Source organism: Scyliorhinus torazame, chromosome 14, assembly GCF_047496885.1.
Source record: "Scyliorhinus torazame isolate Kashiwa2021f chromosome 14, sScyTor2.1, whole genome shotgun sequence".
NCBI classification, from domain to species: Eukaryota; Metazoa; Chordata; class Chondrichthyes; order Carcharhiniformes; family Scyliorhinidae; genus Scyliorhinus; species Scyliorhinus torazame.
Window position 1 is genome coordinate 52,063,264 of NC_092720.1, and position 16,784 is coordinate 52,080,047.

A 16,784-nucleotide genomic window follows, 5' to 3' on the forward strand; every position below is an offset into this window, starting at 1 on the left:
TTGGAAAAAAGGAGAATTGGGTACTTTAAATTTATTTTTAAAAAAGGATTCTAGAGATTTCAAATGTGAGTCCAAATATCTGCAATAGTTGAAATGAAATGAAAATGAAATCAAGTTGGCAGATAGTTGTGGAAAAAAAATAATTTGGCATAGTTAAGAAGCACTTTTTCTATTGAAAATACATGTATTCATTTGTTCTATCACTGTTTAATAAATTTGGCAGTTAAACAGAGCCTGATGTTATTCCACCATCTTATGAAGACAAAAGACATAAGGTACAACTTTACCTAAATATGAGACCATGCAAAAAACTGACTGGGACATAGAGAGCACGTACTCACCAATGAGAGTAGTTTGAAAAATTGACACAAAATAAATCTTGTAGGAGGTAAAAAGAACTCAATATTCAGTCTTAGTTTAAAAGAGCTAGTCTCCACTGCTCACTATTTCAACAGGGCAATATATTTAAGTCATTTTTTGATCTGTTGATAGAAATGAGACATGCAATATGCCATCATTTTGCAAATTACAGTATTTGCAATATCAACATGGGAAGTGCAGATATTAAAAGTATAAGAACATGGTACAGAATGGACTTTGGTTATAACATTCCCTCATTTCTACAGATTTTAACATGAATGAATCAGTTGTAAATTGGGTGAGTAGATTTATTATTCACAAGATAACAAAATGCATTCTAGATCCAGAAGATTGTTAAATGAATATGATCTAATATAAAATTACAGTTATGTGATAAATCTTGACCAATGCATTGCAATACTGATGATTTAGTTTGTTGTTGAATAAAGAGAGGCATTCAGATTTTTACACGGGAATGAATACAACTTTAAATTCACTGAAGTTTGCTGTGTTTTCGGTGTGTAAAATGTATCTTTTCATAACATCCTCTAAGGGGAGACCCTGAACTAAGAGCAAGGAAAAATATTAAGAATTATATGTGAGACTATTGCCTCTATCAGTGTGTTAATCATTAATTAGAATAACAGGAGATAATGTGATTTAGTTTGAAAGTTCTAACATGAACTACCTTTCTACCTTTTCCTTTCATTACAATAAGGGCTCAATATCTTTGCGATATAGTTTCTACAAAATTATTGGAAATGTTATAATGATTCAGGAAAAAATCCCCCCCCCCCCCACACACAATGACAGGGTTTTTCCACTTCCATGCTCGCTGGCCAAAGATTTTCCTCCCATTCACTTTAATAAACGTTTTGTTCTGACAAGTACAGAAAGGTATAACTAAAACCAACAGTTAGTAGTTGTGCAGAGTATCCTGTCCCGGCCAGCATTTTGAATCACTCACTTGTTATTAATAGGCAATTTCGATTTGAAATTTCCAAGTTTCTAATTTAAAGTCTTATTCTGACGGGGTTACTATTCTAGTGTACAACCTGACTTCACAATGATTTAAAGAACACCATAATCTAGCTCATGATCAGCATGTAAAAGCATCAAAATTGTATCGAAGTTGGAACTCCGCACCAATACCAGTGTAGGTTAATGCAAATGACCATATCAAACTTGTACTAGTATAAACAATTTCTTTATTATAGATTTATACTAGATTCAGTAATGTTTGCAAGCACTACGTCTGCACCAGTACAGCTGATATATTATCCAGAAATGTAATATTGTGCAAGAGGTCACATGCCCAATATTCCATGGAACAAACGCAAATATTCTCACTGTATGGTCAATATGGAATTAAAAACGTTACAGCAAATGTTTTGCTGTTGATCTGTGCCTAACCGCAAGTCAGAATTTACTCACTGAGAAAACAAATGCTGAGCTGCTCATTCGCTGCAAGGGACTGCACTCTTTTGGTTAATATTCTACCTTAGTACAGTCCGACGTCAAACAAAGACATCAGTGAACAGCAGCCCAAGTTCCAGTTTTGTTTTCAAAATGATGGAAAAATCCAGCCCATAGGTCACAACATAAGCACAACAGAATCAGACCGTTACAATTCAGTGAACTGTCTAATACGGTGTGTGCTGAACGTACAAACTGAATTTAAATGTCATTCTCATTTGCCTTCAATAACATCAAAGCAGCAGGAGACTGATCGGCTCTTTGTCCATTACTGTGTGCAGAGCTGCTGACTCTTTGAAGTAGCGTCCAGTTCTGAGGCAGCTTTTGTTCTTGCTGCTGCGCATCGAGCACATCACCAGTCGGCTTAAAGCAGAGTTGCTTATTTACTATGACGAGCCCTGTCACATTTTATTAGTGCCAAGAGGGTCGGGCTTTGTGATGTGCAAATTGTACAGAGTGAATGCCTCCAGATTGACTCTCTTCTGATTCGATTTTCTTATTGTTTTCAGGCAGGCGTTTGAAGGATTTTGTGTTGGTGCTCTACCTTTGCATCACTGAGGTATAGGAAGCCTCAAAGAAACAAGAGAAAGTTATTGTTACATATAAACCTAAAAAATATAATTTGTATGTAATTTGTAATCATCTTCAGTAATATTATTGGTTGCTACGGGTTCAGAAAATATTGACTTCAGAGACATTAAACAGGTATGCAAGCAGTAATTCATGAGTAGATGTGTAGATCGTGAATTCTGACCTTTGCCCCTTCCAAAAATGAAGCTAATCCAATGTCATATTACAGTACCACTTCATTTCACAACCTGAATGTTCATTCATATGCAAATGATGGAAAAGAAATGTGCAAAAATACATCACATCAGGAAAAAGTAAGACATAGATGCAATCTTCATTTCTGGTTTGAGAGGTTAGTTTTACTTTGAACGATGCACGTCTCTTCTGCTCATCAGGTTTGTACCAAATTGTGAACTATTGGAAGGCGATGGAATGGATAGGTGTTAGAACTTTGTACAAGCAGAGCAGAGCAAGAAGTAGACTGCTGCTAGAACTGACAGAGGGAAAAGAAAGATAACAAGAGCTCGAAATTTGTCATAAAAACAGCAAAACTATCAGCGTTCTCCATTATAATTGTGTAAAAGTGATCCTGACATTCACACATGCACAGTTAAGCACACAAATTCAACAGTCACAGTCTGTGTTGCCACTACGTCTCTACAGGGTTTGCCATTGCAGTCTTTGCAGTTGCAATCAGCACCAAATCAATTATTTGATTATGAACGTCAACCTTTAACGCACTATTCTCACTGTTAAAACCATGAAAAAGTTATGCCTTGCTGAAAGATGTAACTTATGCCAAGTCACAATCAATCACTCTTGAACAACCTCTCTTGCCCTGGAAAATGAATGTTCATAGTCTGGAGTGTTACTCCCTCCATTCCATGATAAATATTACATAGATTTTTAATTTTAAGTTTTCTTATGAGATTTCAATTTCAGCCTTCGTCACATGTATATTCCCCAATCTTTATTTCACTGTGTGAAATAGTTAAAAAGTGAAGCAATGGGCAACAAATACTGGCCTAGCCAGCACTGACCACATCCCGGGAAGGAATCAATAATTTTTTTAAAAATCAGTGGTCTGAACATCCTGGTTTGCTATTTTTGAGAATTCTTCAATCTGATTGAAGTCATCAAGGTGGCTGGGCAGTTACTGTTCCCGGACACCAGAGATCCCCAGTAGATGGCGCCAGAATGAAAGCGACATTGTAATAGGGGAAATTGATGCCACAAAATGCGCGAAACCTTTGTGAGTAGATTTCTTTGAGGACAGTTGCGAGCAACATCTCTTTACCCCTGGCTGCAAAATCCAGACCAAGGTCTTTTGCTGTTTTATTGCCTGCCTGGTTGTGGCTTTGATTGATCCCATGGCCTACTTCATTAAATTTCTCTGAAGAATTGCTGGCAACACTAAAGTTAATGTGGAAAATACTTTTCCTGCTTCTAAAACCGTTGCAACTTTTAATTCCATTAATCTGCGTCAGTTGGACATCAGCGGGTAGCCACCTGCAAATCTCAATTTTAAGTCGGGCTCTGAAATCTGAATGTAATAAAGGCAAAGTTTTCCATTCATAGTTCATGGCACTGTTTTGTACTGTTCAGTGCAAATTATTACGGGTTCCTCAATCTTTCAAACAATTTAATTGAGAGTGAATCCACACTGTACAAATAAATGAGCTCCTCAGTTATAGCCACAATCGGTCAACTGCGAGTCTGCAAAGTGAATAGCAACAAGCTTGTTCTGTAATATTTTACCCAGTTACAGGAAATATTTTTGTTGACAAACTTCTCAACAACCCCAGGCTGTTTTGCACAACATGATTTCATTTAGCAGCATTGGTTTGACTGACATTAGGGCCACTAGGAAACATATTGCAATGTTAAGCAGTATTTCTGCTACACGACATGTGATCCAAATGCTAAGATCAGGTAAAAGTGGAATTTGCTAATTAGTTGAAAAAGACATTGGCCTAAAACGTACGAGGTGGGGAGTAGCGAATTACAACTTAAGCTGCAAATGCGCCTTTGGACCCCGAGAAGTCCTGACGCGGGAAGTTTAAACTTCCAATTGCTGGTTTTACCCTACCCGGATTGCTGCACAATTCACTCGCTCAGAAGAACTCGGCCTAATCCACGGCAACCAATGCTATTCACACTTACCCATGAGAGGGAGGGGATAATGAGCCTGGTTTGGAGTGAGGGGTAAGCTGGGGCAGAGCATTATTGGGAGCGAGTGGATGAGAGAAGAGCATTGTTGAGGAGTGAGCATTGTCAGGGGGTTGAACAAAGTCGCTGGCAGGGGTGGGAAGTTGCGCAGTGTTGAGGGTGACAACTCAATTTAAAAACAATATTAGTCAATGAACTGAAGACAAACCTCACGGAAGTGTCTTCAGTTTGTGACAAAAAGGAGGCATGGCTTGGTTAGAATTACACTTGCCGCTTGGTCTCCCGACTGCTCATTGCTGAATCTTTGCACGAGCCAAGATTGGAAGGTGCCACGGATCCAGGGTAAAATGTTACGAGGGCAGTTTGAATCACAGTCTGTGGTGGGTACATCCACTTGTCGCTGAACAGAAGATCTGGGCCAATATTTCTTGTAGATAAAGCAGATTGTAAAATAAAGCGATGAACTTGAGTCACAACTAAACTCATAGGACAGCTTTTGTACAAGATCATAACAAGTGAATTGTACAGTGCAAGTTCATGTTTGTTTCTTTCACAAGCAGGTCCCAGCAGGAGTGTTATGTTCAATTCTGGGCTCTACACTCATGTATGGACGTGAACCTTTTGGAGAAGGTGCAGAAGAGATTTACTAAAATGGTTCCGGGGATGAGGGATTTGAGTTATGTGGATAGGCTGGAGAAACTGGAGTTGCTCTCCTTAGATTAGAGGTGGTGAGGTGGAGTTTTGATTAAGGTATTTAAAATCATGAAGCGTTCAGACAGAGTGCATCAAGAGAAACTGTTTCCAATGGTTGAAGGACCAACAGCCATAGCGCACAGACGAAAGGTAATTGGAGAAAGAACCAGAATTGACACAAGGAAAAACATGCTTCGAATATGGAATACACTGACTGATCAATTCTTATATTCAGATGCAACAGTAGCCTTCAAAAGGGAATTGCAGAATTAGATAAAGGAGAAATATTTCAGTGATCATGGGGATAGAGTGGGGTGTGGGACGAACTGGTCTTCAAAAGGGCTGGTGCAGATGCGATGGACCAAATGCCATCCTCCTGTTCTAGATGATTCTATGACTGAATATGTCAAGCCTGGTACTAAATTGACATCAACGTAGCTGAAGGAAAATGATTTGTTAAAAAATGTTGGAAGGACTCTATTGGTACTGTGTGGTCATTTACAAAATAGAGAATAGATCACCATTGCAACAATTCCGAGCTGACTGGACACCATTTGAACACCTGCCTACTTAACCTAGTAACAGTGTTGGCATGGTGAAAACAAGCATCTCTCAATCAATCAAGCTCGTTTTTGATGGGACCAGATGTTGACAAGCCACCACTCCAGAGGTGTAATTCCAGATTTAAAAAGTCTTTGAGGTGGGGCAAAAGTTTGAATAATAGACACTGCTCCATAACAGTGGGGTTAGTCTCCGGGTGCGGCGATGACCAGCTGAGTCGCACGTTTCGGCAGCTCCCGGTGAAACGGACTTTTGGGCTCTTGATAGGAGCCCCAACGGCAATTTTGACGGCTAAAAACACTGTGCGGTAAACCAGAAGGGAATCCCCCCTGGATACGGATGAAAAAAGGAGGAGAGAGTGGCCAGATTGCAGTGGATCCTTTAGAACAGCGGCAAGGAAGGCAAGCAAAAACCAAGATGGCGTCGGAAGGCGGCAGTTTAACATGGGGCCCTGAACAACAAGAGTTCTTGAAATGCTGTGTGGAAGAGCTCAAAAAGGAAATGAAGAAAGAGCTGTTGGCCCCGATACTACAGGCGATCGAAGGGCTAAAGGAGGAACCAAAGACCCAGGAGCGGGAGCTTCGGGTCGTGAAGGCAAAGGCAGCCGAGAATGAGGACGACATACAGGGCCTGGTGGTGAAGACGGAGACGCATGAGGCACATCAGAAACGATGTGTGGAAAGGTTGGAGGCACTGGAGAACAACGCAAGGAGGAACAACCTGAGGATTCTTGGTCTTCCTGAAGGTGCGGAGGGAGCGGACGTCGGGGCATATGTGAGCACGATGCTGCACTCGTTAATGGGAGCGGAGGCCCGGCGGGTCCGTTGGAGGTGGAGGGAGCATACCGAGTGATGGCGCGAGGACCGAGAGCAGGAGAAATTCCCAGAGCCATAGTGGTGAGATTCCTCCGTTTTAAGGACAGAGAAATGGTCCTTAGATGGGCAAAGAAAACTCGGAGCAGTAAATGGGAGAACGCGGTGATCCGCGTTTATCAAGACTGGAGTGCGGAGGTGGCGAGAAGGAGGGCGAGCTTTAATCGGGCCAAGGCGGTGCTTCATAAAAAGAAGATAAAATTTGGAATGCTGCAACCGGCAAGACTGTGGGTCACATATCGAGGGAGGCACCACTACTTTGAGACGGCGGATGAAGCGTGGACTTTTATTGTGGAAGAAAAACTGGAATGAGCGGGTTATTAAAAAGAACGTTTGAACAAAGTGGTGGGGCGAATGTGGGGGGGCGAAGAGGGGGGTTAAAAAGGGGGGAAAGAGGAGTTTTATGTACTAATCCTGCGATGTGGTAACTTTTCTCTCTTCCACAGGTGGTGATGGGGGGGGGGAGGAGGGGAGGTGGAGGAGATGGGGTGTTGGCCATTGGGGGCGGGACCAAGGGAGAAGCGCGGGCTTGGTTCCTGCGCTATGATAATCATGGCGGGAATAGAGAAGCAGGAAGGAGGGGGCGTCGCACGGTGCGAGCCGAGGTCACGGGGGGGAAGCCGAGGTCGGCCAGAGTTTGCTGACTTCTGGGAGCAACATGGGGGGAGTAATTACGCTAGCGGGGGAGGGGGGGGGGGGGGGGGGGAGGGGGGAATTACTGGGTTGCTGCTGCTGGGGAGAGGGGGGAGCTGGTATGGGAGGGGATGGGCGGGGGGCACCGCCTGGGGGAGATACAGCTGCGTGGGAACCGGGTGAGGAGCTGGAAAAAGGGGATGGCTAATCGACAAGGGGGGGGGGGGGGGGTAGGAAGCCCCCTAACCCGGCTGATCACGTGGAACGTGAGAGGGCTGAACGGGCCGATAAAGAGGGCACGGGTACTCGCACACCTTAAGAAACTTAAGGCAGATGTGGTTACGTTACAGGAAACGCACCTGAAACTGATAGACCAGGTTAGGCTACGCAAAGGATGGGTGGGGCAGGTGTTCCATTCGGGGCTAGATGCGAAAAACAGGGGGGTGGCTATATTAGTGGGGAAGCGGGTAATGTTCGAGGCAAAGACTATAGTGGCGGATAACGGGGGCAGATACGTGATGGTGAGTGGCAAACTACAGGGGGAGACGGTGGTTTTGGTAAACGTATATGCCCCGAACTGGGATGATGCCAATTTTATGAGGCGGATGCTAGGACGCATTCCGGACCTAGAGATGGGAAAGCTGATAATGGGGGGAGATTTTAATACGGTGTTGGAACCAGGGCTGGATAGGTCGAAGTCCAGACTGGAAGGAGGCCGGCAGCAGCCAAGGTACTTAAAGATTTTATGGAGCAGATGGGAGGTGTAGACCCATGGAGATTTAGCAGACCTAGGAGTAAGGAGTTCTCGTTTTTCTCCTATGTCCATAAAGTCTACTCGCGAATAGACTTTTTTGTGCTGGGAAGGGCGTTGATCCCGAAGGTGAGGGGAACGGAGTATACGGCTATAGCCATTTCGGATCACGCTCCACACTGGGTAGACTTGGAGATAGGGGAGGAAACAGGAGGGCGCCCACCCTGGAGAATGGACATGGGACTAATGGCAGATGAGGGGGTGTGTCTAAGGGTGAGGGGGTGCATTGAAAAGTACTTGGAACTCAATGATAATGGGGAGGTCCAGGTGGGAGTGGTCTGGGAGGCATTGAAGGCGGTGGTTAGAGGGGAGCTGATATCAATAAGGGCACATAAAGGGAAGCAGGAGAGTAAGGAACGGGAGCGGTTGCTGCAAGAACTTTTCAGGGTGGACAGACAATATGCGGAAGCATCGGAGGAGGGACTGTACAGGGAAAGGCAAAGGCTACATGTAGAATTTGACTTGCTGACTACGGGCACTGCAGAGGCACAATGGAGGAAGGCACAGGGTGTACAGTACGAATATGGGGAGAAGGCGAGCAGGTTGCTGGCACACCAATTGAGGAAAAGGGGAGCAGCGAGGGAAATAGGGGGAGTGAGGGATGAGGAAGGAGAGATGGAGCGGGGAGCGGAGAGAGTGAATGGAGTGTTCAAGACATTTTATAAAAAATTATATGAAGCTCAACCCCCGGATGGGAGGGAGAGAATGATGGGCTTCTTGGATCGGCTGGAATTTCCCAAGGTGGAAGAGCAGGAAAGGGTGGGACTGGGAGCACAGATCGAGGTAGAAGAAGTGGTGAAAGGAATTAGGAGCATGCAGGCGGGAAAGGCCCCGGGACCGGATGGATTCCCAGTCGAATTCTATGGAAAATATGTGGACTTGCTCACCCCCGGTATTGACGAGGACCTTTAATGAGGCAAAGGAAAGGGGACAACTGCCCCCGACTATGTCTGAAGCAACGATATCGCTTCTCTTAAAGAAGGAAAAGGACCCACTACAATGCGGGTCCTATAGACCTATTTCCCTCCTGAATGTAGATGCCAAGATCCTGGCCAAGGTAATGGCAATGAGAATAGAGGAATGTGTCCCGGGGGTGGTCCACGAGGACCAAACTGGGTTTGTGAAAGGGAGACAGCTGAACACGAATATACGGAGGTTGTTAGGGGTAATGATGATGGCCCCACCAGAGGGGGAAACGGAGATAGTAGTGGCGATGGATGCCGAGAAAGCATTTGATAGAGTGGAGTGGGATTATTTGTGGGAGGTGTTGAGGAGATTTGGTTTTGGAGAGGGGTATGTTAGATGGGTGCAGCTGTTGTATAGGGCCCCGATGGCGAGCGTGGTCACGAATGGACGGGGATCTGCATATTTTCGGCTCCATAGAGGGACAAGGCAGGGATGCCCTCTGTCCCCATTATTGTTTGCACTGGCGATTGAGCCCCTGGCGATAGCGTTGAGGGGTTCCAAGAAGTGGAGGGGAGTACTTAGAGGAGGAGAAGAACACCGGGTATCTTTGTATGCGGACGATTTGCTACTATACGTGGCAGACCCGGCGGAGGGGATGCCAGAAATAATGCGGATACTTGGGGAGTTTGGGGATTTTTCAGGGTATAAATTGAACATGGGGAAAAGTGAGTTGTTTGTGGTGCATCCAGGGGAGCAGAGTAGAGAAATAGAGGACCTACCGTTGAGGAAGGTAACAAGGGACTTTTGTTACCTGGGGATCCAGATAGCCAAGAATTGGGGCACATTGCATAGGTTAAATTTAACGCGGTTGGTGGAACAAATGGAGGAGGATTTCAAGAGATGGGATATGGTATCCCTGTCACTGGCAGGGAGGGTGCAGGCGGTGAAGATGGTGGTCCTCCCGAGATTCCTCTTTGTGTTTCAGTGCCTCCCGGTGGTGATCACGAAGGCTTTTTTTAAAAGGATTGAAAAGAGCATCATGGGTTTTGTGTGGGCCGGGAAGACCCCGAGAGTGAGGAAGGGATTCGTACAGCGTAGCAGGGATAGGGGGGGGGGCTGGCACTACCGAGCCTAAGTGAGTATTATTGGGCCGCTAATATTTCAATGGTGAGTAAGTGGATGGGAGAGGAGGAGGGAGCGGCGTGGAAGAGATTAGAGAGGGCGTCCTGTAGGGGGACTAGCCTACAAGCTATGGTGACAGCCCCATTGCCGTTCTCACCGAGGAACTACACCACAAGCCCGGTGGTGGTGGCTACACTGAAGATTTGGGGACAGTGGAGACGGCATAGGGGAAAGACTGGAGCCTTGGGGGGGTCCCCGATAAGAAACAACCATAGGTTTGCCCCGGGGGGAATGGATGGGGGATATGGAATGTGGCAAATAGCAGGAATAACACAACTGAAAGATCTGTTTGTGGATGGGAAGTTCGCGAGTCTGGGAGCGCTGACCGAGAAATATGGGTTGCCCCAAGGGAATGCATTCAGGTATATGCAACTGAGGGCTTTTGCGAGGCAACAGGTGAGGGAATTCCCGCAGCTCCCGACACAAGAGGTGCAGGACAGAGTGATCTCAAAGACATGGGTGGGGGATGGTAAGGTGTCAGATATATATAGGGAAATGAGGGACGAAGGGGAGACTATGGTAGATGAACTAAAAGGGAAATGGGAAGAAGAGCTGGGGGAGGAGATCGAGGAGGGGCTGTGGGCAGATGCCCTAAGCAGGGTAAACTCGTCGTCCTCGTGTGCCAGGCTAAGCCTGATTCAGTTTAAGGTATTGCACAGGGCGCATATGACTGGAGCACGGCTCAGTAAATTTTTTGGGGTGGAAGATAGGTGTGCGAGGTGCTCGAGAAGCCCAGCGAATCATACCCATATGTTTTGGTCATGCCCGGCACTACAGGGGTTTTGGATGGGGGTGACAAAGGTGCTTTCAAAAGTAGTGGGGGTCCGGGTCGAACCAAGCTGGGGGTTGGCTATATTTGGGGTTGCACAAGAGCCGGGAGTGCAGGAGGCGAGAGAGGCCGATGTTTTGGCCTTTTCGTCCCTAGTAGCCCGGCGCAGGATATTGTTAATGTGGAAAGAAGCCAAGCCCCCGGGGGTGGAGACCTGGATAAATGACATGGCAGGGTTTATAAAGCTAGAGCGGATTAAGTTCGTTCTAAGGGGGTCGGCTCAAGGGTTCACCAGGCGGTGGCAACCGTTCGTCGAATTCCTCGCAGAAAGATAGATGGAATGGAAAAAAGAAGGCAGCAGCAGCAGCCCAGGATCGGGGGGGGGAGGGGGGGGGGGGGGAAGAGGAGGAACCAGAAGGACTCTCAGGGTTGTTAATATATACTGTATAATATGTATAGGTCGTTGCGACAGATAATTATATATTGGACTGTTAAATTATATTTTTGGAGAGTGTTACTTGTGACAAGGCAGTTGCCAATTAGGGCTAGTTTTCATTTTTGTTATTTATTATTTATTCATTTTTTGTTTATAAAATAGGTCATTGTTATTTGTGTTGTTATAATATTGTGTAAAGGATGCACAATGTACTGTGTTGGTTGACCAAAAAATTTTCAATAAAATATTTATTAAAAAAAAACAGTGGGGTTAGTCTAAGGTGGAATTTTATAAGTGTGATTTTATTGTTCAAACTGTAAATTCAGATCAGTTTTGTTTAAATTCTGTCAATTTTTCCGGTACATAATTAATGATGATTTTATAATGAAAATAATGGTTTATGCCTAAAGATTCCTCAGGAACAAGAGCCCAATAAGTTAAATATAAAGTCAAACCTTGTGGGGATAAAAAGTTAAATCTTGAAGGGGTAAAACGTCACTTGTCCAAATTTTATATTAAGTGGGTTACACTTTCAAATAACAATGCACTAATTACTAATATTGAACAATGATGCAATTTGAATTCAAAATGTATACAAAAGAATCACGCAAATGAGAGAGTTTCAAAGCATTAGAATGTAATATGGCATTATCAAATTTAGATCATCGCAGGATCACAACTTTAAAATGACCCAGGTTTGTTGGTGTACTGAATTTTACCGGCAGAATCATTGCCGCATTGTACAGCTTCAGCTATCTTATAACAGTGTAGCTCAGCATTTGATCAACTCTGTTGATTATTGCTCTGTAACAAATGTCTCATTATGAATGCCAACTATCTCCCACAACAGGTAATAATCAAAAGGTCATATTTATAAATCAGATCAAGTGCTTGCAAGAGAATTTGAAACTAAAGCAATATTAGTGTTTGTTGTAAGAAAAAGATGTTCCACGGAACTCTTCAGTTTGCCTGTGAAGTTAAAATCCATCACATGATCCCCCTCTGCCTCACTAATCACCACCCCCCCCCCCATGCTATATAAAAGCAAACTACTGCGGATGCTGGAATCTGAAACCAAAAAGGAAATGCTGGAAAATCTCAGCAGGTCTGGCAGCATCTATAGGGAGAGAAAAGAGCTAACGTTTCGAGTCCAGATGACCCTTTGTCAAAGCTTTTTCCCTTTTGTTCTTAACAGCGGGTTCTGTTATATTACGTATAGTAATATCTTGTTACTAATTTGCTTACTGTCAGAATGGTCGTATGCTTGATGTTCAGTAACACTCGAAGTCTTCAAATAAAGCAAATACTGTTTAGTGAGTAACGATTATAAATTAACTGATTTTGTTCACTCTTCTACAAATATAACTGAAGATTAGATAAATAAGATTAAGTATATATATATTGGTTAACTACACCTGCTCACTAAGCTATATCTCTAACTCTCTGTTCACTAGTCACTCGTGATACGAAGAGGCAGGAACCCCCTCTGAGTGTCGCTTATATACATATGTCTGGTGCTGCCATCTAGTGGTTATATAGCACTTACTTACAGATGTTAACCCCTTACATACCTGCAGATATACAGATCACTACAGGTTCCATTAATAATGTTAATTTTTAGATGGTTTTCAGAGTTCTGTTTCTGCTGATGCTATTTTCAGGCTCGATATTTGTTGGCATTGTTGATGAAATGCAAGATTTGTCTTTCTTCATGTTCTGTTTGCTGGTTGATTTATTTTCAATGCTTCTAATATTTTGTTCCTGATTAACCTGAATATAGACTGTGTTCACAGTTCACTGATATTATAGACCAGAGCACTGACATTAAGTTAGGTCTAGCTTCTCATGGAATTGATAATACAGGCCTTTCACTGGCAATTGCACCAACAAACTAACCCAAGAATCATCAAAGTAACTACTGAACATCAGTATATTGAAAAGACCAGCACACCAATGACTTAGGCATGCAGCTGGGTGGAACATGAATAAACAGCTGGATCACACAATGTACTAATGATTCCCATCTTGTGCTGCTTATACCTTTTGCTGGCACGAAACCTTCACTATTAAAACCACTGTAAGAAGTCTTACAACACCAGGTTAAAGTCCAACAGGTTTGTTTTGATGTCACTAGCTTTCGGAGCGCAGCTCCTTCCTCAGGTGAATGAAGAGGTATGTTCCAGAAACATATATATAGACAGATTCAAAGATGCCAGACAATGCTTGGAATGCGAGCATTAGCAGGTGATTAAATCTTTACAGATCCAGAGATGGGGTAACCCCAGGTTAAAGAGGTGTGAATTGTCTCAAGCCAGGACAGTTGGTAGGATTTCGCAGGCCAGATGGTGGGGGCTGAATGTAATGCGACATGAATCCCAGGTCCCGGTTGAGGCTGCACTCATGTGTGCGGAACTTGGCTATAAGCTTCTGCTCGGCGATTCTGCGTTGTCACGCGTCCTGAAGGCCGCCTTGGAGAACGCTTACCCGGAGATCAGAGGCTGAATGCCCTTGACTGCTGAAGTGTTCCCCGACTGGAAGGGAACATTCCTGCCTGGTGATTGTCGCGCGATGTCCGTTCATTCGTTGTCGCAGCGTCTGCATGGTCTCGCCAATGTACCACGTTTCGGGACATCCTTTCCTGCAGCGTATGAGGTAGGCAACGTTGGCCGAGTCGCACGAGTATGTACCGCGTACCTGGTGGGTGGTGTTCACACGTGTAATGGTGGTATCCATGTCGATGATCTGGCACGTCTTGCAGAGATTGCCATGGCAGGGTTGTGTGGTGTCGTGGTCACTGTTCTGAAGGCTGGGTAGTTTGCTGCAAACAATGGTTTGTTTGAAGGCAAGTAGTGGGGGTATGGGGATGACCTTGGCAAGATATTCATCTTCATCAGTGACATGTTGAAGGCTGTGAAGAAGATGTTGTAGTTTCTCCGCTCCGAGAAAGTACTGGACGACGAAGTGTATTCTGTCGGTTGTGTCCCGTGTTTGTCTTCTGAGGAGGTCGGTGCGGTTTTGTGCTGTGGCGCGTTGGAACTGTCGATCGATGAGTCGAGCGCCATATCCCGTTCGTACGAGGGCATCTTTCAACGTCTGTAGATGTCTGTTACGCTCCTCGTGAGCAGATCCTGTGTATACGAAGAGCTTGTCCATAGGGGATGGCTTCTTTAATGTGTTTAGGGTGGAAGCTGGAGAAATGAAGCATCGTGAGGTTATCCGTGGGTTTGCGGTAAAGCGAAGTGCTGAGGTGACCGTCATCGTGTAGTCGTTTCAGTGATTCTTCGCCGTGGGCCAAAAGGAAAAAAATGTCATCAATGTATCTGGTGTATAACATCGGTTGAAGGTTCTGTGCGGTGAGTAGGTCTTGTTCAAACTTGTGCATGAAGATGTTGCCATATTGGGGTGTGAATTTGGTCCCCATGGCTGTTCCGTGCGTCTGGATGAAGAAATTGTTGTCGAAGGTGAAGACGTCGTGATGCAGAATGAAGCGGATGAGTTGCAGAATTGCGTCTGGAGATTGGCAGTTGTCGGTGTTGAATACTGAGGCTGTTGCAGCAATGCTGTCGTCATGGGGGATGCTGGTATAGAGTGCCATATATATGTTCCAGAAACATATATATAGACAGATTCAAAGATGCCAGACAATGCTTGGCAAGCACCTAGGCGTTTGAGTCCCACCGTCACCCTTAGTACCTTCCTTCCTGGTCTGAGGAGGAGATTGCGGAGCATTCCTAGCTATCCATTCTTTACTGTGGCTACCTGCCTTCCTTTCACTTTCCTACTTCCTATCCGTTTCAATATTGTGGGGGTGATTGAACAAAGATTTAAATTTATGGATTAGCTCATAATCATCAGCCATAATTGCTGCTCGTCTATCGGTCATCACGCTTTGGTCTTCAACATGGGTTCTTATCATAGAAGGGAATTAATTCTTAAATTCCTCTAAGTGAATGACCTCTCTCAGAGCCCCTCAGACAGCTGCAACTTCTAATTCTCGTACTCATCTGTCAAAAATTTTCGGCTTAACCCTTTTGAATTTGGCATACATCTGTCCAGCCTGTCATCATAAATTCCGAAAGCTTTGCACCCAGAATAGACTTTTTGTTTTAACCTCGTCATAATTCTTAGACACCTGCTCTGACAGAGAAGCATAAACTCCCCGTGCCCGGCACGTTGAATTACTTTGCATGGGTAATGTTCACTTTTCTTTTGGCCACTCTATTTGCGTTACTATTTTCTCAAATGCCACCCTTCCACTGTTCAGCTGGATGGGACAGCACTCACCTGGTTCTATTTCAACCTATCAAGGTAGCCAGAAAATCAGATACAATGGCGTATTTTTCTGCTTCTGTACCGTTACCTCAGGAATGACCCAAGGATCTATCTTGGTGCATTCCTTTTACCTTCACGTTGACCCTCAACATTTTCTGATTCCACATGTATGCTGATGACACTCAGCTCTATCTCTCAACCTGTCTCAGTCCCTTTACTGCCAATGATTTGTCATGTTGCTTGCCCTACAACCAGAATTGGACAAACATAAATATCCTTCAATTGAATACTGGGAAGACTGAATCCATTGTCTTCGATGCCAGTCACAAATTCTGTTACCTAGCCAACAATTCCATCTGCCTCCCGAGTCGCTCTCGGAGGCTGAAAGAGACCTGGAGTCCTATATGGCTCTAATCTCAGATTCCTTCACCAACACCTTCCACCTCCATAACATTGCCCCTCTCTGTCTGTCTCAGCTGATCAGAAATCATAGAATTCCTACAGTGCAGAAGAAGGCCATTTGGCCCATCGAGTCTGCACCGACCCTCCAAAAGAGCACCCTACCAAGGCCCACTCCATCCCCGTAACCTGCACAAGTAGCAATTTAGCATGGCCAATCCACCTAACCTGCACATATCTGGACTGTGGTAGGAAACCGGAGAACCCGGAGGAAATCCACGCAGACACGGGGAGAATGTGCAAACTCCACGCAGCAGTCACCCAAGACTGGAATTGAACACTGGTCTTTGGTGCCGTGATGCATCAGTGCCAACCACTGTAGTGCTAACTTTCACTGAATCGCCTCACCTATGCTTCTAGATTCAATTATTCAAATACCTCCCAATCTTTACCCTCAGTAAATTTCAGGTCACCCAAAACACTGCTGTCCATTTCCACGTCGCATTCACACATTGTCCTTGTGCTGGCTTCTGGGAAGCAACGCCTAGATATAATAATTCTCATCCTGGTTTTAAAATCCCTCCATGGCTTGTCCTCGGTCGATCTCTGTAACCTCTTCAGACCTGCCAGATTCATAAACTCTCTGCTCCTCCTATTCTGACGTCTTGCCCATCC

The 16,784-nt window shown here is 44.7% G+C and overlaps 1 protein-coding gene across 2 annotated transcripts in view; it reads right to left on the reverse strand.

The window, feature by feature from the left end:
• Positions 1-647: 647 nt before the first annotated feature.
• capn10 (calpain 10) overlaps positions 648-16,784 on the reverse strand; it is a 45,962-nt gene continuing 29,825 nt past the window's right edge. For both annotated transcript variants that reach the window (XM_072474189.1, XM_072474190.1), the window contains one exon: positions 648-2,406. Coding sequence is in view for 1 of the 2 variants with exons in the window: in XM_072474190.1 (XP_072330291.1) it covers positions 2,377-2,406 (30 nt within the window). In the remaining variant the exon portion in view is untranslated. The remainder of the gene's footprint in view (positions 2,407-16,784) is intronic.